This window comes from Sceloporus undulatus, chromosome 5 (assembly GCF_019175285.1).
Source record: "Sceloporus undulatus isolate JIND9_A2432 ecotype Alabama chromosome 5, SceUnd_v1.1, whole genome shotgun sequence".
NCBI lineage: Eukaryota > Metazoa > Chordata > Lepidosauria > Squamata > Phrynosomatidae > Sceloporus > Sceloporus undulatus.
Window position 1 is genome coordinate 165,846,347 of NC_056526.1, and position 22,711 is coordinate 165,869,057.

General features: G+C 38.6%; 2 protein-coding genes across 3 annotated transcripts in view; both read right to left on the bottom strand.

The window, feature by feature from the left end:
• Positions 1-7,364, bottom strand: part of MCUB (mitochondrial calcium uniporter dominant negative subunit beta) — a 71,045-nt gene extending 63,681 nt beyond the window's left edge. The window contains exon 1 of the mRNA XM_042469183.1: positions 7,128-7,364. Coding sequence (XP_042325117.1) covers positions 7,128-7,301 — 174 coding nt within the window. The 5' untranslated portion in view covers positions 7,302-7,364. The remainder of the gene's footprint in view (positions 1-7,127) is intronic.
• Positions 7,365-14,624: 7,260 nt separating this feature from the next.
• SEC24B (SEC24 homolog B, COPII coat complex component) overlaps positions 14,625-22,711 on the bottom strand; it is a 56,390-nt gene continuing 48,303 nt past the window's right edge. For both annotated transcript variants that reach the window (XM_042469136.1, XM_042469135.1), the window contains 6 exons: positions 22,115-22,290; positions 21,323-21,460; positions 18,899-19,003; positions 18,004-18,096; positions 16,913-17,016; positions 14,625-15,535 (listed from right to left, as the gene is read on the bottom strand). In XM_042469136.1, coding sequence (XP_042325070.1) covers positions 15,421-15,535; positions 16,913-17,016; positions 18,004-18,096; positions 18,899-19,003; positions 21,323-21,460; positions 22,115-22,290 — 731 coding nt within the window. In that variant the 3' untranslated portion in view covers positions 14,625-15,420. The remainder of the gene's footprint in view (positions 15,536-16,912; positions 17,017-18,003; positions 18,097-18,898; positions 19,004-21,322; positions 21,461-22,114; positions 22,291-22,711) is intronic.

Genomic DNA, 22,711 nt, shown 5'->3' on the forward strand with positions numbered 1-22,711 from the left:
GGGAAGCCACACAGTTTGGTGGCTGCGGCTTCCCTCCAGCAGAAAAACAGGCGCCGGGAGTCCACCCTTTTTGAGTGGTCTGTCCTGCACATTTGACCCATACTGTTTATTCCTTGATTTTTTCTTCTCTTATTGCTCTATTTAGAACTTCCATAGTTAATATAAAAGTAAAGAAGAAAGTGGATAGCCCTGTCTAGTTTCCCTTTGAATATCAGAAGGTGTGATCACTTCTCCATTAATCAAGGTCTGATCCTTTTGTATACTGTAAATCAGCTTTATCCATGAAGTAAAATTATTTCCAAATTCATCTTTTCCAAAACAGTCAAAATAAATGACATACTCATGTTGTCAAAAGCTGTCTCTGCACCCCCTCCCCCCCAAAAAAATCAGAGCAGCTTTTCCCCCTGTATTCCAAGTATTCTAAAATATCCAGTACACATCTTGTATTGTCCTGCAAATGTCTCTTGAACAGAAAGCTACACTTACCATCATTTATCACACTCTGTAACACCATTATCATCCTTTCTGCCAAGATGTAAAAATCTTATAATCATTATTCAACAAAGAAACAGGCCTGTAATGCTTAGGCTCTGTCAAATCACAATCTTCTGTTAGTATTAAAGTTATGTTTACATCACACCAAGTATCTGGAATCTTCCTGGACTTTAAAACAAAATCCATTATTTGTTGCAAAAGCAAAAACAAGCTTCTAACAGACAGGAATGAGCATATCACACTAATATTAAAATTACTCCACTGGCTGTCAGTTAGTTTCCGGGCAAAGTACAAAGTGTTGGTTATTACCTTTAAAGCCTTATGTGGTTTGGGTTTAGATTACCTACAGGATTTTCTCCTTACTTATAATTTGTCCTGTACATTCAGATCCTCTGCAGGACATTTACTTCAAACAGCCAAAACTAGACTGGCAACTGTCACTCAGAGGGCATTTTCATCAGCCACTTCTGCATTGTGAATGACTCCCCGGAAGAGATTTGACAGTTAAATATACTGTCTGAATTTAAACAATATTAAAGACCTATCTTTTCCAACAGGTATATCAAGTCAATTTTTAACTATGAATTTTAAATTGGTATATTTTAAATCAGCATTATTTTAATATGTCATGGCTGTCTTAAGCTTATGTTTATGTGTTTTAACTTATATTCTTAATGGTTAGTTATATATTGTATTTTAACCTATGTTGTTGTACCCTGCCTAAAGCCTTGGGGAGACGCGGGTAAGAAATTTTATTATTATTATTATTAATCATTATCATCTGAAGGATTTTTTAAACCATCCTGGAGCTTTAAAACCAACTTTCTTTCCTAATGGCATCTAAGGTTTTAGAAACAGAAACTTTAAAAGTGTAGCTTGTGCTTCATACTATGTTGAATTACTGTATATACTTATTAAGTCATTTACTTTGATCTCAAAGCTTAAAAGTACTTAAAAATTGCAAAATTTATTTAACATACACTTTTTTCCTACTAAAATGTGGGAAGATCGAAGCTCATGTAAAGTTAAGACTATCATATCAAAATATTGATTGCAAGCTCTTTTAATATATATTAAACCTCTTAGAAGTAGAAATACAAAGCAAATGAATTTTTCTTAAATCTGGTATTTGCCATTCTCTCCCACTTTAAACCTCCTAGTAGATCAATAACTGCATGTTTAATTGTTCCCAAACTAGCATAATTAATGGTCTGAAAAATAGATGTGTTATGCTTTGGCCAAAACAGAAAGATGCATCACCAGCATTAGTGACAACAAGGGATTTCTATAATGGTTGGTGTACATTACTCTGGAATCATGATTTACAGTTACAAGGTTTATATTTTAATCATTTTTTTATAGATGCAGTTTTGTATATTCAATGCACATTGGCAGAAGTGTCAGCACTGAACATGCAGATGCAATTCAAGGACATAATCTTCCCTTAAATAATTTGTCTTGCAAAACAATAGAAGATCCTACAGGGCTTCAATATGAAAGATGTATGGAATCAATAGAGCCATTTAATCAGGATCTTTATTGCTTTATTTACATCCTGCACTTTCAGTTCCAATTGACATTCCCAGAGCAGCTCTTTAAGGAAGTGCATCTGAATACAAATCCATGAAAAGGAATATATTAGAAATGACCAAGATGCCACTTTTTCAGAAATACTGGTGAACTAGCTCCATGTTATGCAGAAGGTGTAAACAGTCAGGAGAGGGTGGAAGAACATACCATCTCTGCTTATTCAGCTATAATTGCACATTACAAACCGTAATGCTGGGATGTTAAACTATTGCACTTGACCAAACTGATAGATAATGCATTAGCAATTTAACTGCAACCTAAAGGACTGCGGTATAGGCTCCTGTCCATACCACTTAGTACTACATTTCAAAGATACTTGATTTACACATTTTTGGAATTATGTCAATGGAGACAATAACTGAAAATATGCCTAGACAGCACCAGATCTATTAAGCTCTGCTGATTTACAATTATTACAACATTATTTACATGAATACTTTCTATGCAGATTTCCATGCAATATTCCCTCCCTAGCTGACTCAACCCAAACAGTGCACAGCTGTGCTAAATCAACTGTTACTTAAACATTTTCCACGGATGATTCATTACACTTTTAGAATCTGAACTAGGACGAGGCTGAGTGTAGAGCAAAAAAGCGGGGGGAGATGTCATATCTTTCAGTTCTGGATTTTGAAGACTGATTTTTTATGTGTATGTTTACGTTCATGTCTGAAGGGTCAAAGAAATGCATGTTTGTCTGAGCCAAAGACAAGACTTTGCCTCTAGGGAAAAAGAAACTTGCTCACATTCTCATTTTCCCTGAACAATGCAGTAACTTCTGCCAAATCCATTTGTCTCGAGTATGCCTCAAGGTTCATAAAGAGAGAGAGAGAGAGAGATCTTTTCTTCCTGTGTAATATTTTGGCAAGAAGACAAGACACCAATATCTGCAAACTTATGAACGGGGTGGCTAGAAATCTGTTGAGCAATTAATTCTGAGATTCATGCGCCTGTCAACAGAAATGGCACACTTGTCATCAGAAACTGATACAACAAACAAATCTCACAATAGCAACGTTAGGTTTACATACACATTTTAATACCAGCACTAAGGACAAACCCATTTGGCTCCTATCACCTCATTCTCTTCCCTCTTCTACCAACCCAATATTTTACATATATGACCACACTCTTAATTCTTGTCAACTCCAGCCATTCTGGCCAGGATGACCAAGTGTCCTCCTTTTCTAGGACATATCCTACATTCCAGTCTTCTGTCCAGGAGGATTTTCAAAGTGTCCTCCATTTTGAGCATGGCTAAGAAACATGCATTATACATTTATATATGTGTTTTTAGCTTTTATTTTGTAAAGCCCTCAATTTTTCATGAATTTCCTACATTTTGCAATGTCTTGTCCTCCTTTGTCATTATGGCATCTGGTCACCCTGATTCTGACAAATGGTGAGGGATCATGGAGGGCCAGGTTGGGGAGGACTCTCTTCCCCAGCTTGGAATAATGGTTCTCCCATTTGAATGCCCAGAGGCTGCAGGACTTCAACCCACAGAAGTCTTAGCCAGGATGGTTGATGGTCAGGATTTTTTGGAAGCTATAGGCCATAACAGCCTCTGGGAACCCAAGACTGGAAACCACAGCCTAATTATCAACACTAATGATCATAAAAGCATTCTACAGTCGACAAGAAGATCTAAGAAATAAGCTTCCAGCCACATTGGTCTAGCTAAATGAACTAATTGGCCTCTCTCTAAGGGATCATCCCCATAGGCTTCGTAATATGTTGAAGCTCTCAGGTACTGGAGCCCGATTAATGTTGTGTCTTCTAGGATGACAGAAAAAAATATTTTTTAACACTACAACAGGCATCTGTTGTATCTGCTGGGGTTTGGTTCCAGGACCCTCCATGGATACCAAAATCCATGGATGCTCAAGTCCCATTAAATACAATGGCATTGAAATGCTGTGGTGTGCCTTATATCAAATGAACAAATTAAGGTTTGCTTTTTGGAATATATGTACAGTGCATATACTGTATATGTATACACACACACACACACACACACACACAGTGGTCCCTCCATTTTCGCTGGGGTTAGGGAGGAAGGACCCCCATGAATGTAGAAAAACTGCAAATAAATGTCAATATCCTTTTTGCCTGAGAGAACACGTCACTAGGAATCTCCAGGTCCTCGAGAGCAACTTCTGGAAGAGTTGCTTTGGAGGACCAGAGATTCCTAGAGAGAACATATTAATCAAAACCGCAATTCATCAAATCCACAAAAGCCAAAGCCACAAATGTGGAGGCCTGACTTTGTATTTAATATTTTCAAATACAGTAGTGGAAAGCTGAATCCATGGATAAGGAATCCATGAACACAGAGTGCTGACTGTAGTATCTTTCCCCTCTCTTCAACACTAACCATCAATGATAAGAAAGTTGGACTTTCCTGCCCTGCTCCCTAACTTTGTGCACAGACATTAAGCAATAGGACTAGGACAGGACTGAAACATTAAGGGTTTAAATTGTTTTAGATAACTTAATCTAAGAATGCCCATGGTTTGAAATCGCACTGGCCACTTTGAATCACAAGGGAAACAGTCAGTTGCACCCTCTATTCTCATTTTTAATGGGACATGCACATGCATGAAATCCCCAAAGGGCTAGCCAAATTTCCAATCCATGGTGTTTTTTGTCTCACTTACAGCGATCCTAAGCAAGTCTATCACAGGATTTCATAGCAAGTTTCTTCAGAGGGGGATTTGCCAGGTGCCATCCTCTGAAGCTGAGAGAGTGTGACTTGCCCAAGGTCAGCCAGTGGGTTTTGAGGGCTCAGCAGGGATTTGAACCCTGCACTCCAGAGTCATACACTCAAACTGTCATCACACTCAACTAATGACTACGTAGTTGGAAATAACCCTGGGGCAAACACAGAAATAATGTTATTTTGTTGTGGCTGTTGTGTGCCTTCAACTCAAAAGCTATCACAGGGTTTTCATGGCTGAGCAGGGATTCGAACCCTGCTATAGTCCAACACTCAGACTGTCATAGCACTCAACTAATGGGGGCTGAGAGTGTGTGACTTGCCTAAGGTCACCCACTGGGTTTTCATGACCAAACGGGGATTCGAACCCTGCTCTCCAGAGTCATAGTCCAACATTCAAACCACTACACCACACACTGGCTCCTAAGTATATTCTCCTCGTATGTAAATATATATTCAGGGTTGCATTTCTCACCCTTCCTAAAACCCCCAACATGAACAAACATAGGTAAACATTTTATTTATTTATTTATTTATTTAACCTAGAGTATTTTATAACCTGCTCTTCAGCCACAAAGGCTCTCTTAATTTTTAAAGAAATAATTTTGCAAAATTGCAAAAAAAATTCTTGTTTCATTTTTAAATTCGACTAAAAGAGGCTTATTTCAGTTTCTTTTCTTCTTCCTTTTGAATTTGAGCTTGGGGTCCTCAGTTTCCAAGGCAGATGCTTTTGCTCAGCAAAACAATCTAAAGCAGCACTTCCAGGAACAGAGGCTGCGTCCACACTGCTGATTTAATTCAGTTTGACACCACTTTAACAGTCCTGGCTCCATGCTATGGACTTTTGGAAAGTGTAGTTTGTTGCGGAACCAGAGCAGAGCTTCCCATAATTACATTGCATGGAGCCAGGGCACTTAAAAGTGGTGTCAAACTGGATTAGAGCCTTCTTAGGTGCTTCTTCCTTCCACTTCTCTTTGTTTCTCAATCGGAAAATATGATGATTTTCAACAGCCTACATTCAGGACGCTGAATAAAATAAAAGAGAGACTGTTGTGTGTGTGTCAGAAAGGCAAACCATTTTTTACAAAGAGACTTGATACTTCGCTTTTGCAAAGCTTTCATATATAAGAGGCTAGCTAGGGGGATTCTGGGAGCTGCAGTCCTCCAAAGTAACCCACACCCACAGCCTTTTGAGTGCTTGGAGTGCTGGACTATGACTCTGGAGAGCAGGGTTCAAATCCCAGCTCAGCCACGGAAACCCACTGGGTGACCTTGGTTAAGTCACACACTCTCAGCCTCAGGGGAAGGCAAGGGCAAACCTCCTCCGAACAAATCTTGCCAAGAAAACCTGATAAGTCGAGAACGACTGGAAGACAAGGAAAACACACAAACTCCTGGCTCTTTCTCCTGTTATCATGCAGTTCATTAATTTTAAAAAAAACTTTGTCAACTATGTCAGCATTGTTTGACAGCGTTGTTTTTGCTACAACTCTGGGGACCTTGGGCAAGTCACACTCTCTCAGCCTCCTCAGGGGAAGGCAAGGGCAACCTCCTCACCTTCTGAAGAAACTTGCCAAGAAAACAAGTTGGAAACAACTCGAAGACACCCACGAAGTAGGACAAGTCACAGAATCATAGAGTTGGAAGAGAGCACAAGGGCCATCCAGTGCAAGCCCATTCTGCCATGCAGGAACTCTCAAAGCATCCTCAACAGATGGCTATCAAGCCTCTGTTTAAAGACCTCTAAGGAAGGAGACTCCACTACACTCCAAGGGAGTGCATTCCACTGTCGAACAGCCCTTACTCTCAGGAAATTCCTCTTAATGTTGAGGAGGAATCTCTTTTCCTGCAGCTTGCATCCATTGCTCCGGGTCCTAGTCTCTGGAGCAGCAGAAAACAAGCTTGCTCCCTCCTCTATATGACACCCCTTCAAATAGTTAAAACAGGGCTAACATATCACCTCTTAACCTTCTCTTCTCCACTCTCTCAGCCTCAGGGGAAGGCAATGCCAAAGCCCCCCCCCCCTTCCCCTGAAGAAACCTCCCAAGAAAACCCCAGGAGAGCTTCATTTTAGGGTCGGAAACGACCTGAAGGCAACCCCAACAACAAGTAGGGCGGCAAGTCACACTCTCTCAGCCTCAGAGGATAGCCATGAGACACCTACACAAAAACACACAAACTCATTAAGAAAGTTGCCAAGAAAACCATTAGAAAACTGCTTGGAGGAGGCATTCCCAACAACAACAACTAGGGCGACAAGCCACACTCTCTCAGCCTCAGGGGAAGGCGGAGGAGGCGATGCCAAAGCCTGGCACTCACTCACCTTCCCGGGGTCTCTGAGCACAGAGCAGTCGCCCCTCTCCTGCCCTCTTCCTATGGGACCCAGCAGGAGGCTGAAGAGAGGAGGCAAAGGGCCACCATAAGGACGGGAATAACAAGGAAGAGGAGGCTTCAGCGCCCGCCATTTCGAGGGGAAGCCCTTCAGCAGGAGCAGCATCTTCGGAGGCGAGGAGAGAGTGCCTCCTCCTCCTCGTCGGCCGTTGAAGAGAGGAGGCTCCCTGGGCGAGGAGGAGTTTCAGGGGAAGAAGGCGTTCCTCCTCCTCTTCCTCCTCCTCCTCCAGCCTCGCCTTTGGTTGTTCCTTCTCCTCTGAAACAGGAAAACAACAGCCCCCATAAAGCCCTGGTTTCAGGCTTCTTTTTTGGCTCTGAGAGGCCAGGGTTTGAGTCCCTTTGCTCAGAGTCACACTCTCTCAGCCTCATTGGAAGGTAATGGTGAGGCTTCTGATTAAACTTGCCAAGAAAACCCCATGACAGCTTTCTTGATAACTTCCCCATGACAGGAGCCTTGAGAGCCAACGTGGAGTAGATTTGTTCAGGGGGGGTTGCCACTGCCATCATCTGAGGCTGAGAGAGTGTGACTTGCAGAAAGGTCACCCAGTGGGTTTCATGGACCATGACTCTGGAGACCAGGGCTGGCCATAAAACCCACTGGGGGACCTTGGGCATGTCACACGCTCTCAGCCTCAGAGGATGGCAAGGGCAAAACACCTCTGAACAACACTTGCCAAGAAAACCCCCAAGATAGGTTCGTTTTCGGGGTCGCCTTAAGTTGGAAAGGACTTGAAGGCACACAAGATTAAGACCTTCAGAGACCCCAAGTACTTTGCAATAAGTTGGTGACCTCATATAGCTCTAATGCAAAACCTAAACAATAATAAACTGTAAAATATTTTTTTTTACCTGTTTCCAGATTCTAATTTTGTTGTGTTCCCAAAATGAATGTGCATCATTAACCCCTATTTTTGTAGCTGTGTGCCTTCAAGTTGTTTCTGACTTATGGTGACCCTAAGGGCACCCATGGATTAAAAAAGGGATCATGCAGCGCCTCTGAGACTGTGGCTTAACCCAGTTTGACACCGCTTCAACTGCCATGGCTCAGTGCTATAGAATTCTAGGAATTGCAGCTTGCTGTGGCACCAGAGCTCTCCTTCATAGAAGACTAAACGTCTGACAGAACTACCCAGAACTCCCTAGCATTGAGCCAGAACAGTTAAAGGGGATTTAAACTGGAATATTTATGCAGTGTGTTTTGGACCTAAGGGTCCATGGAACAAATGAACACCTGACAAAACTGAATAGCAGGTCCTGAGGTTTTATATAAAACAAGGATGTTCGATATGACATTCCTATCTGTCTCTATCTATGTCTCAGAAGAAGACTAGCATGTGGAATGGCAGCTAGGAAAGAACTAGACAAGATCCTGAAATGTAAAGATACATCACTGAATACAAAGGTTAGGGGCTGTCCATATTTCCTATTTCTATGTGTGATCATGAAAGCTGAACAGAGAAAAAAGCTGATGAAAATCAACTAATTTGATTTTTTTTCATAAATAAATAATGATATTCTGGCTAGCTCTGTTAGAAGCAGCTGTCCAACTTACAGTCCTGCTGGCTTAGCAGATGGCCCTGAGCTTTAACTTACTGCTCTAAGAATTAACCTCAAAACCTGTGCCTGGGGCACAGAGAAAGTCCTTTGTGCTTCAGATCAAATGCTACTTCCTCACTTTATACACAAGGCCACTCATGCTAATTGGCAGGCTACACAGTAACCCTGAAAAACAGAAATGAAAGAATGGGTGGAGGATGGAAGTAACTGACTCTTTCATAACATACCATAATACAGCTGTATTGAACATTTATTCAGCTTTAAGTTCTATTGATGTTACTGAGACTTTTTAGGTCAGGGTTTCACAACCAAGGTTACCTAGAACTTTAGGGTTCTGTGAGAGGTTGCTAGAGGTTCCTACAATTTTAGAAGGAGAAGAGGAAGGTGCTCTCAAAGCACTTAAGAGAAGTCACCAGGAACAGGTAGTCTATCAGTAGAGCTGTTTCAAGTTCCATAGACCGAATCAATTAAAATTCTAACTAAAATCTGCCAACAGATATGGGAAACAAAACAATGGCCCAAAGATTGGAAACGTTCAATATACAATTCCCAAGAAAGTGGATGCCAGAGATTGCTATAATTATCAGATCACTGAATGTGATGTGATGATCAAAATTTTACAACAAAGACTTCTGATGTATGTGGAGCAAGAAACACCAGATGTGTAAGCTGGATTCAGAAAAGGAACAGGCACTAGGGATCATATTACAATCATACATTGGATAATGGAGCAGACCAAAGAATAGAAAAAACTTTGATTGCATAGATCATGAAAAACTATGACTTACTCTAAAATAAATTGGTGTGCTACATTTGGTTGTCCTGATGCCTATACTCAGGACAAGAACCTACTGTAAAGACAAAATATGGAGGAACAGAATGTTTCCCAATTGGCAAGGGGATCCATTTTATCCCCCTATCTGTTTAATTTATATACTGAACATATCACATGGAAAGCAGGATTATTCAGAGGGAGGAGCTGTGACCAAATCTTGTCTTGAATGCTACACTGATTAACCTTAAGCGATCAAAACAGATCAAATCACCTATCACATACCAGTATCATAAAATCCAGAAATTCAGCTTGAAACACATGTTGAAATATTTAGTTATGTGTTTTCTGAGTACTGACTTTGGAATCCTTATCACCACAGTCATCTATTTACAGTCCAAAACACACTGCAGAAATAATCCAGTTTGAGACCGCTTTAACTGTCCTGGCTCAATGCTTGGGAATTCTGAGAACTGTAGTTTTGTGAGACATTTAGCCTTCTCTGTCAGAGAGCTCCCATGCTGCAATAAATTAGTTTCCAGGATTCCAAGATGCCAGCCACAGATGCTGGCGAAACTTCAGGAAGAAACTCTTCTAGAACATGGCCACATAGCCCGAAAAACCCACAAAAAACTATGGATGCCAGCCATGAAAGCCTTCAACTTCACTTTCCAGTATTCCCTAGCATTGAGCCAGGGCAGTTAAAGCAGTCTCAAACCAGATTATATCTGCAGTATGTTTTGGACTTATTTGTATATTGCTTTTCAAAATAATTGTGCTCAAAACTTCCCTGAAAGAGGAGCCCACCCCTCCATCCACCATCATCCAGAGAGGGAGAAGGGGAAGCCATCCAGCCTGGAGGGAGTGAAATGGCAGGCCCAACGCCATCGGGATTATCCTTAAGAAACAGAGCCCTCCCTCCAGTCCATCTGCCTTGGTCCAGGCCTCAGAGGGAAAGATGAACTCCAGGACCTGATTCCCTTCCCCACAACCATTCCCTTCTCCTTTTGTGTCGTGTCTTCTTAGATTGTAAGCCTGAGGACAGGGAACCATCTAATTAACAGATTGTATGTACAGTGCTGTGTAAATTTACAGCGCTATATAAATAAAGCTTAATAATAATAATAATAATAATAATAATAATAATAATAATAATGTGGCAGGGCAATTAAAAAATAACAGAAGGGGTTGCAAGCAACCATTACATCGGTAGGTTAATGTATAATAAAATTGTGCAGCAATACAGTATTGAATAAAAACAAAAATGAAATAGCTTAGCTCAGCAATTTAAAAATAAATTAAGAGTGAATGATGCCATACACACAAATAAATATATACTAGAGGCAAGGTGAAGTATAAAAAGCATTTTCACATCAAGGTGTTTTTCTCCACTAGCCAGAGCTTTTAAACTTTAATAGTTTCATGGCATTTCTTTTCCCAGGGCATGCCCAGTCCTGCTTGCTACAAAAAGCTTGTCACCACATGATTCAACAGCATAAACTAATACTTAGAAGTTACACAGCTGGATTTTGGGGTTTTTTTTTGCATAATTTCTATTTTTTGACTACTTTATGATTACTCTTAGTATGCTGTGTGGACTGCACAAAATTCTGACACAACGTGGTAAAAAGAACAGAGGGATATAAAGCTTTCAGAAAACTAAAAGCCTGGCTCAAACAAAATTTATAAGGAACATCCTTTACTGCTTTCTTTATTAAAAATCTACTAGGGCTGGGAAGTTCCACTATTATCACTTTCCCTTGAATTTATATTTTTGAACCTCAGTTCTTCCTGGCACAAAGAAGTAAATAAAGATATAAATTATTCCAATTCAATCTGAAATGAAACTTTCTGCTACATGTAGCAGCTAAATTCAAAAGGCTCATCTATTCCTAGAATGGAGAAGATGGTGTTATGTTTGTCTAGAATATACAGTAGACTTTAAGCTTTCAGGAATCTAGTTTACAGATGTTTAAGATTTGATCCTTCTTTTAAAAAGGGAGCAGGAGCAGTCCAAAATCAGCACTAACATGTCTGAACATCACAGGGATTGAAACCCAGACTCTTCGAGTTATGCATTCAAAGCCCTCTGTATGAATGGTTACTTAATAGCTATGCACACTTTATAAATTTTAAGACTACTCCTGAAAGCATGGATCAGATTACAGTTTTGACTAGACTTGTATGAATACCTACCTGGAATAATCTGCAATAAATATAGCAGGTCTTTGAAAATCCACACATCGAAATGCACAATTTATTTAATACTTTCAGTAGAGAAATTATCAGTGTGGTGTGATGCTGATTGGACAATAAATATTCCCAGGACATTGTCATATGCATTTATAGTACAGTATTTATTATTTTATGATCCAAGTGAGGACTAGAAAAACAAATCAGTTTTAGAAAGGAACACAGGCAACTGCCTCATACTGAATCACACTGTTCATCATGTAATCCAGTAAACAGTCATCCCAAAGTTTTAAACAAGATTCTTTTACTAGCCTTTACTGAATACCCTAGTGGTCTCCCATCTCACCACACTGTCTATCTTAGCTTCCAAAATCAGATAACTAGGTGTGTTCATGTATTTTCTGAATGTTTAATTGCACATATCAGCACACTAGCCATCCACAGATTGGCGCTCCTGTGAATCACTCCACCTTATATTAGCCAATGGTGGTGCATATCCATGGATGCACAGATGCAGGCCCATACACAATTCTATCCATTGACTAATATAGGCTTTTGCTCTTGCGTTTTCCCCCATGTGCAGAGAAACACAGAACCAAACCCCTGTGGATGAGAAGGATCCACTGTAAATGTTGCATGAACTAGCATAGCACAAATCTATCACAGCACTCAAAGTGACCCAGATGAAATATGGGCCTGTTACAGACAGGCCAAAATAAAGCTGCTTCGAGTCACTTTGGAGGTATGGTATTTCAATGATGCATGCATCCTAAGAGTCCAAAACCCGCACCAAAGCCATGCTCCAGTCCTAATGACTGGAGTGCAGCTTTGGTGTGGCTTTTGGACTCTTAGGACTCATGAAAATACCATACCTCCAAAGTGACTCGAAGCAGCTTTATTTTGGCCTGTCTGTAACAGGCCATAGTTATCTCCAGAATAGAATGAAGAGTGACAGGAGGTAGGAAAAAATGCCTCATTTACTCGCGCAGTGTTTCACATTTGCTCTCCTAAGGGGTAATACGAGCAAGGAGCAATACCTGCAACCCTGTGCTGTTGAACGGATTACAAGATTATGTATGTCAAGTGCCCTCACTTGAAAGACCGACTGCAAATACAAAAGGATTAGTGTTGTAGATTTCAGTATTGCAAACTCAAGGATCAAATACTTAAGATAATCTTTTTTTAAAAAAAGGAACAAGGACTTGCTTATCAGAGTTCAGTAACTGATCTATTTTCCAACAGCAATTGATCTATTTGCCAACAGTAGAAAACACTTGTGATGACTAGTCTGTTAACTTACACCTGACCTAACTGTAGCTAATTTCAATCAAGTATTGAACCTGTTAGTCATGAATAGACTTAAGGCAGGAATCCTATATACTGTACATGTAATAAGGCTTACTTCGGATTAGACATGTACAGGATTACATTGTACAGGAAGCCAATATATGAAAATAAACCAAGGTTTTCATTACTCTTTGCAGAAGCCATTAAAGGCTCTTTAGAGGAATCTTCATCTTCTTGTTGAGAGTTAATTACCAGTTAACATGATACTACCATATTTTTGATTAGAGCAGTATGAGAGATGAATTTCTAAACATTAGTATTTTCCAATTAACACCTTACTAAAACCAAATACTTCTCAGATGTATTTTTCAAAATGATTTTATATAGAAAATATAGAAGAATAAAGGTTATGGTTTTACAGATAATTAACCATACATCATGGCTTTGGATGCTTTTGAATATTCAGCATAAGCTCCACAAGAACAATTTTATCCAAAATAATTGCTTGTTAGAATCACACTTACACATCATCTGACACATTCATGGTTCCATGACATACATTTTCAGCCTATGTCTTTACCAAAATAAATTTGATGTGTTTTATTCCCCCATACTGTATAGGAAATATAACTTTAAAATATTAGGTGACAGCATCTTGCTCAAATACAATATCCTTATACAAACACATCAAAAATGTGCCACAAGCAGAAACTGAACAAGCAGATGATTTTCTTCTGAAAAATCCTTTGGCATGTTTTTGGTAAAATTAAGAAAAATGCAGAGTCACAAATATTAATCTATAAAATAAAAGATAATGAAGGCAAAATGAACAGGTGGAGGTATACTGGGAAGCAGCTATATATTTAGGAAGATACATTAGCATTTGTCATCTTTAACATAAAAACACACTGGTTTTAAAAACAAGTTCTTTGCCCCATTACCCTAACTAATAAACAATTTTCTTTTAAAAATGTGTTATTTTGCAGCCTTATACAGGATTCATTGGCCTGTCACAGACAGCCAAAATAAAGCTGCTTCGAGTCACAGTGGAGATATGGGGTTTCAATGATGCATGCGTCCTAAGAGTCCAGAAGCCACCCCAAACCATGCTCAGTCCTTAGGGCTGGGCATGGCTTTTGTCTGTGAGTTCTGACTTTAGGACGCATGCATCATTGAAACCCCATATCTCCACTGTGACTCGAAGCAGCTTTATTTTGGCTGTCTGTAACAGGCCATTGTGTTTGCCTAGGGCTCAAGTTCAAAATAAAATGTCACAAATGAAAGCTAATATTTCAATTATGTGCTAGGGAAACCTGCAGCTTTAAGTGAAATACAAACTTTCTTTAATTTTTCATGGTGGTAAGAGAAAAGGAGGAATCCAGAACCACAATTGTTGCAGATTATGTGAAGCAGACTAGAGTTAAGAGACACTATTCACTGCAGGGCAGTGGCAGCAAGCTGGTTATATCTTTACATAAATGCCATTCCAAATTCAGCAATATTCCTACTTATTCCATTTTCAGGGATTCTATACAATAAGGTAGTAAACATTCATTCTCCATAGAGCAAGCCAAATTAAATATTAGTGTCTAAAATGTAATAATCACATAGATATAAAAACACATGATCAAGCAAAATACTTTTAATTAGCTGATCATAAATAAATCCACATAAAAGGACTCATTAAATGAATTACAAAGTTGCATTTTCCTATGTGGATTCATATTTTTGTTTCATATGCATCAGTCAACTTTATTCTTTAACTGAGATAGTGATTTGTCATTGAATCACCAACACTGCAGCAACAAAGCAATTCATACTCTGTAGTTACATTTTTTACATTTTTTTACAAATGTTACCATTTCTGTACATTTTATATATATATTATATATATATATATATATATATATAATTTCTACAACTCATGTATGCTGTATTGAAATTCTGCAGTCTTCACAGAGAAAATGGTGAAGTCTTCAAATATGAATTATCTCTTTTACAAATTCATATAAATGGAGCATTGCACTTTGGCATCTCTGCTGGAGATCATCTGGAAAGGCTATCATACTAAATGTTAGGGGAAATGCTCTCTGACATTAGATTTCTTTAAGAAATACTATTTCACATCACTATGTAAGTTCACCACCTTAAAGTAGACAGAAGCACCGTATTGTTGCACTGTAGGAAATGCATATAAACCAGCTGAAAACATATTACTGAAACTGCATCTTAACCATCATTTTTATACTGAAGCAGAACTGTAAAATTCATCAGGAAATGTGATTTTGTCCTTTAAAAAAGGATGCCGAAGAACCCATGCCTGGTTCTGTCACTTCCAGTGTGCTTCTTTCACAGCTGATATTTGATAAGAAGTCCAGAACTGATTTTTTTGTTGCTTTTGTTTCTTTCTTCCTGCTCATTTACAAATTTGTTGTTGAAGATGAAGCAAAAATTCATAGTAAGAATATGCTGCTTCTGTCTTGTCTTCAACTAAGTGCTGAAGAAAATCTGCCTTTGCAGGGCTTTCATCCCTGAAACAGAAGAAAATCCCCACCTCACCTTCAATTTTTACAATGTTTGCACAGAGCTTACTGGCATAATACACACTCCTAAAAGTGACTGGAAATATAGCTGTAGGCAAGAGCAATGACCCTCTCTGACCATTTTACCTAGGTTGGTACAAAGCTAAATAACTGGTAGCAATACACTGGGCAAATTCTGAGAGTCGTTCAGTCAGCTTTCATTGACACAAATTAGTCAACTTGATGGCGGTTAACAACAACAACAGAGGAACAGAAGCTTCTTCAGAATTACATCATGGGTCAATAATATTTTATAACTGCCAATCTGAGATTTTTAAACATCAGATGAGTATAGGAGGAAATGCTGCCTAGCCATTCTTTCCTATACTTAATTGTCAATTTCTACAATAAAATTAAACCAAACCAAAGACATTTCCAACATCATAGCACTCTCATTGTTATTCCTTGTCAATTACTGAAATTGTGTAAACCACCCATTACTTCCCAAATGCACAATGGTTTGTTAATTCTGAGATTAAAGGTCTACACCCATACTAAATGCCAACCTCACATTTAAAAGTAATCTCATCCATTCTTCATTCTCAGCCAGGAATAATAAGGAACCTATGATCCCAGCCCTCACCAAGAAGTATACCATATGGGCATAAATTTATCTCACTGAAATACCAACTTAAAAATTGCTACTTGAGTCCTTTCTTACCAACAGTATCCCTCAGCTACTAAGCTTTATATATCATGTAGGTCTGAGTTATCCTGACAGAAGTGTGAAAGTGTGTGGTGTTTAAAATGTAACATATAATTAATCTGCTATGTCATGTTTAACTTCCGTAAATAAATGAATTGTTTTTGTTTTTATACATTTTTGTCTTCGGAAACACTATCCGTCTGAGAGTGGGAATTCAGACAGGGTGTCCTTGGTGGCAGCATTGAATACAGAAGGGTGGTGTCAACTGGGGACAGAAGTTTCATAAATCCTTATAGGGACCTTGGGGCATTTAGACCAGTGGTCCCAAACAGTGCCCTTTAAGAGATTTTGGACTTCAACTCCCAGAAGCCTCAGCTGTTTTGGCCAGTAGTCTGGGATTCTGGGAGCTGAAGTCCAAAATCCCTTAAAGAACACAGTTTGGGGACCACTGATTTAGACTGTCACCACAGTTATGTCACACAAGGAGAATACGAGAAAGTCCTTGCACTGGCAGAATTGGTGGAGAATCAGGGAAAGTCCTCACTTTCTGAAGGTTCTCAATCTCAAATGTATGGTGTTACTATGGGATTCATGCAAATGAGAAGCTGTACAAACTTTTATGTAACAGCAAGAAGTGGTGTCAACTTTAAATAGGAATAGTGAAATACATGAATACTCACTTTATTACTTGAAGTACTGGGCTTAGAGGTTTACTGTCCATAAGCCAGGATACAAAAGACCTGGTTCGCTCTGAAGAAAGAGTATCTAATTCAGGAAGCTGCATCTAAAAGAATTAAACATTATATTCACCACCTCATCTGCTATAAGAGTAATGATGTTTAAGTTCAATTAAACATCAGTGATGGGTTTCAAAAACCAGAAAGTAAAATCCAAACAATATCAAAACAATTGACACTTATTTGTTCCATTATCCATATTTATTTATTTTTATTTAAATCATCTTTATGCAGATGATATAATGCAGAATTATTTACAGTGCATTTGATAAAAAGATAAAATGACTAACATTTAACATAAAATTAACCAAATGTTACAAGGACCAGAAAAAGAAGAAGAGCCTTCCCTCCAGTCCATCTGCCTTGGTCCAGGCCTGAGGGAGAGAAGAACCACTGGACCTCATCCCCTTTCCCACCACCATTCCCTTTCCTTTTATGTTGTGTCTTTTAGATTGTAAGCCTGAGGGCAGGGAACCGTTTAATTAAAAATAATAATTTTAAGCAGCTCTGATAGCCATTAGGGCTGAAGGGTGGGGTATAAATACTATAAATAAATAAAAATAAATAAACCAGAAAGAAATCAAGCGGACTGAACTAATTATACTTCATATTTATAAATTATGAATTTGAACAGGAGATAAAGAACTCAAAAGAACATACATTGTTATAATGTGTATTCCTTACATAGCTCTCAGAGTTACATTCTTTAAAAATAATTGAATATAAAAATATTTAGTTGGTGAAAGCATAGGCCACAAAAGAAAGTGCTGGTTATGACTTAGAAAGCCTTATGTGGCTCAGGTACAGAGTTCTGAAGGACCATATCTTCCTATATGAGCCTGCTTGGGTTTTCAGTAATCCCTTTTCTTCATCCCACCTCCACCCAGACACATTTCATGGGAACATGGCTGCTCCCAGGCTCTTCAGCTCATTGGCTAGACTAGCCTCGTAGAAAAAGGAAATCTATTCTCAGTGTCATGAAGGTTATATACAGTTCTTTACAGGTATGAGATTAATTTAATATGAAATCTTACCAATTTCTGAGGTACAGAGGAATAATTAGGGTATCCAAGGACATCTGTTATGAAGTTATTATCACAGCTTCTTCCAATCCAAATGTAAAATACCTAAAATATGTTAAGAATTGTGTCACTGAAGTAAAATCTTTGTTTGGTAAGATTGCCAGTCACTGAGGTTGCCTAAGGACTACAGTGGTACCTCGGGATACGAAATACCCAGGTTACGAAATTTCCGGGATACGAAAAATCCCCATTGGAAATAATTGTTCCGGGTTACGAATGTTTTTCGGGTTACGAAAATTTTTTTTGGTGCTTTTCGGCGCTTTTTCGCACGAAACGCGGCTTTTCCCCATTAGCGCCTATGGCAATTCGGCTTACGAAGGCTTTTCGGGTTACGAAAGCGGCCGCGGAACGAATTAATTTCGTAACCCGAGGGAGCAGTGTATATGCTTTAAACGAATGAATTCAAAATGTTTGATTGTTTACATAATGAGGATGCTAGAGATTAACCCAACGGTTTAACAGAAAATAAATTCACCAGACTATCACAGCAATGATAATATAAAATTCCTTAAAAAAAACTACAATGCTCATATATGGTAGTCCCTTGGTATCTGTTGGGGTTTGGTTCCAGGACTACCTGTGCATATCAAAATCTGTGGGTGCTGAAGTCCTATTCGATACAATGATGTAGTGAAATGGTGTCATTTATTTAAAATAGCAAAATGACATTGGAATTTATATCTTTTTGGAATATTTTCAACCCGTGGATGTTTGCACCGGTGAATAAAGAATCTGTGTATATGGAGGGCCCACTGTATTATCCTAAAATTTACTTTATGTTAGATGCAATTAAAACATCCAAGATTACAGACAGGTAATGTAAAACAGCCTCTAGTATGCAGCTTACTGTGCCACAGTCCATAAGAAAAGCTCCTTCTTTTGTCAACTTCTCTGCAGACAATCGCTGAAGAGGAGGCTGAGGTACCACTCTATCATTGAAATGTATTGCACCCTATAACAAAGAAAAAACAACAATGGAGCTGTGTTGTCCATAAAAACCATTCTAAAATCTATATTGTCGTCATATCTTGATGAGGCCAACAAAAGCCATCTTTGAAAAGATTTCTAGATTTCTTTATCAGGTGATAATGAAACATACTATATGAACTGGAGATGAATTTCACTGGTATCACACTAATTCAGTAGTTGGAATTGTGAAGACATGCACCCAGCTCTTAAGCAATACTGTTAGAAGACAATACAGGGAAATGGAAGTTACACATGAATGTAAAACAGGTTGCCACCAGAACAAGTGTAAAGAAGCTAGAACTAAACACCACTCCAAGCATAAGCCTCAAAGAAGTTACATTAAGTATAGTATCTGTAATTTTCTTATACTAAAGCAGTAGAAAGGTCTGTAAATGTCCAAAATCAATCCAGTAGTAACAAGGCAATTCCTAGTTGATACATTCTTCACCAGAGTTGTAATGGAGCCAGAGCTCACAGAATATTTGAAAAATTGACTAGAAAGTATGATGGCACTATCTGTTATTCCTACAAGGCTTCTCTGTTCATCTCAGTTTAGGTTCAGTCTGCTCAGCAGAAGAAAGGAAAGCCACTGTGAACCATCCCTGTTGTAATGCAAATTATTTTGGGTTAGGATGGTCTTAAATGGAATATTGTATAAGCTCTACAAAAACTTGCTATGGGTAGAAATAGCAATAAAAGAAATAAAAATAATAGAAATAAAAAATAATAGAAATAAAAACTGTTAGTATTCCCCTCTACCCTATACATTTTCCTTCCCCCTTTTTATACTGCAAGACTTCTTTGAAAATTTCCAGCATGAAAAAAGGAGGAGGATCTGGGCAGCCATAAAAAGATTTTGTAAAAAGGATTTTCTTTGTCAGAGGCTTTGTTAAGTAAGGTATGCTTGTATCTGAATTGTGTTAGCAAACAGGCCAGGAGCTAGCTCTTTCAAGACTGCTGAGATCTTTATAGAATCATAGAGTTGGAAGAGACCACTAGGGCCATCCAGTCCAACCCCCTGCCATGCAGGAAATCCAAATCAAAGCATCCCTGACAGATGGCCATCCAGCCTCTGTTCAAAGACCTTCAAGGAAGGAGACTCTATCACCCTCCGAGGGAGTGCATTCCACTGTCGAACAGCCCTTACTGCCAGGAAATTCCTCCTAATGTTGAGGTGGAATCTCTTTTCCTGTAGCTTGCATCCATTGTTCCGGGTTCTGTTCTCTGGAGCAGGAGAAAACAAGCTTGTTCCCTCCTCAATATGACATCCCTTCAAATATTTAAATAGCGCTATCATATCACCTCTTAACCTTCTTTTCTCCAGGCTAAACATCCCCAGCTCCCTAAGTCGTTCCTCATAGGACATGGTTTCCAGACCTTTCACCATTTTTGTCACCCTCCTTTGGACACGCTCCAGTTTCTCAATGTCCTTTCTGAATTGTGGCGCCCAGAACTGGACACAATATTCTAGGTGGGGCCTGACCAAAGCAGAATACAGTGGCACTATTACTTCTCTTGATCTAGACACTATACTTTTATTGATGCAGCCTAAAATTGCATTGGCCTTTTTAGCTGCCGCATCACACTGTTGACTCATGTTCAACTTGTGGTCTACTTGGACTCCTAGATCCCTTTCACACATAGTTTCATTCAGCCAGGTGTCCCCATCCTATATTTGTGCATTTTATTAATATATAATATAATATATAATATAATAAGATCATTGTAATATATAAAATTACCGTATATATTCAAGTATAAGTTGACCTCATGTATAAATCAAGGACAGATTTTGGGGCCAAAATTATGGCTTTTGATATGACCTGTGGATAAGTTGAGGGTAAAACTTACGGACATGTAAAAAAGGATGTAAAGAATGAAGCAAAGGGAAACAATGCTAAACAACTTACAAAATTCAAGCAGACATCACTGTTTGGGCTGACACTAAAGGCTGGATGGATGAGAGAATTGAGAGGAATCAGTGCTTCCAAAATGGATTAAGCTCTTGCCTTTCATCAGAGGCTGCTTCGTTTTTTTGGTAAGAGTTAGAGTATGGTACTAATATTGACTCATGGATAAGTCGATTCAGGTTTTTTGGGGTCAATTTTTGACAAATTTCTAGACTTATAAATGAGTATATACGGCATATAAATATATTATATTTAAAAAATAGCAAAACAAAACAACAACAGCAGCACTATGTATTATTCGAGTTAAATACTAAGCTAGCTGCTGTATTGTAGACCAAATGAAGTTACCAGGCAGTCTTCTAAAGTAGTACGTAATATAAAATATAACATACCTCATCAGTAAGCCGATCTATTCTGTATAAACTGGGATATATAATCTTCATTAAGTGAACCAAAGGTTGACTTTTTATTTGGCACATGGCATATACACGATCATCCAAGCGTGTACTTGTGCCTGTTCGAAATGCTTTCTGTTTAAAAAAGAAGAAAATAAGAATTAACCACTTTGAAATGAAAAGGTTGGTATTAGGCTGAGATTGTGGTCAAATTAGGAACACGGGCAAGCCCGCAAGAATTTCCACTTTCTCCACCATACATCCCTGTCTGTAGATGATCTGCTAAACATAGATCCATGTCATTCCACAATTTTCCTCACTTTCCGAAAAGATGGTGTTTTAGAAACAGATTGTTTTCCTTTCAGTGTATGGAACCAGCAATGTAGTCTCTGGATTCCAGCCAAGAGTGTGTATGTTTAAGAAGTGCAGTGAGTTAGGGCTAGTAACAGCTTTTCAAAAACAGTTTTCTTACAAATCTGAAGTGCTAGTGTGTTTCTCTTCATTGCTATCACAAAATGTAAGGACTGGGTATAAATATTCAATTCTGAAAATACACATAGTGAAGAGTTTTAATGAACAGCAAAATCTTGCTGTATCTTTAAGAGTACCTATTATAACACAATTTGCTGTATAATCTATTTACACTATAAAGAGCACCACTTAATTTAAGCCTCCCAGTGCCTGAGGTAAGATGAGATATTCAAACTATGCATTTTCACATAACTCTCTGACATTTATCCTTAAAAACACACTGGAGAGTCAATATGAACAACTACTTCTCTGAAGTACCTGTTTGAAGAGAGCCAAAACATACAGAGGAAATAGCCTGAGGGAATTTGGAGCAATCAAAGCAGATTGTTGGAGGTTTGATGCAGTTGACGTATACGCAGACAATGAATCTACCACTGCGTTCACTAAGGCATCTCTAGCATCTGACAAACTTGATGAAACTGATCGATCCACAGCTATGAAAAGTCAAGTTATAGCAAATCATTATGAAAGCAATCCTATTAAGAGGTAATGAGCAGCATACTAGTGTAGCTATTAAAACTTTACTAGTATATTTTCATTTCATGAAATCACTGAAGAGTAAAATGAACACCTTAATAGTCAGAGGTGCAGTTTGCACAAGACTACTAGTTAAAGGCAACAATATGATGTAATGGACTGGGTGTTGGGCTGGATGGGCCTAGGAAAAGCCAGACTCTAGTTTCCACTGAATCACAGAACAATCCAGCTTTTCGTTTCATCTGTTTTACAGAACTATTATGAGATAAGGTGGTGAGGAGAACCATACATGCTTCCTTGAGCACATTTGACTAGAGGCAGTATACACATATAAATAACAAATGAAATTGTTTCTGATAACTGCAGATAATGAAGGTT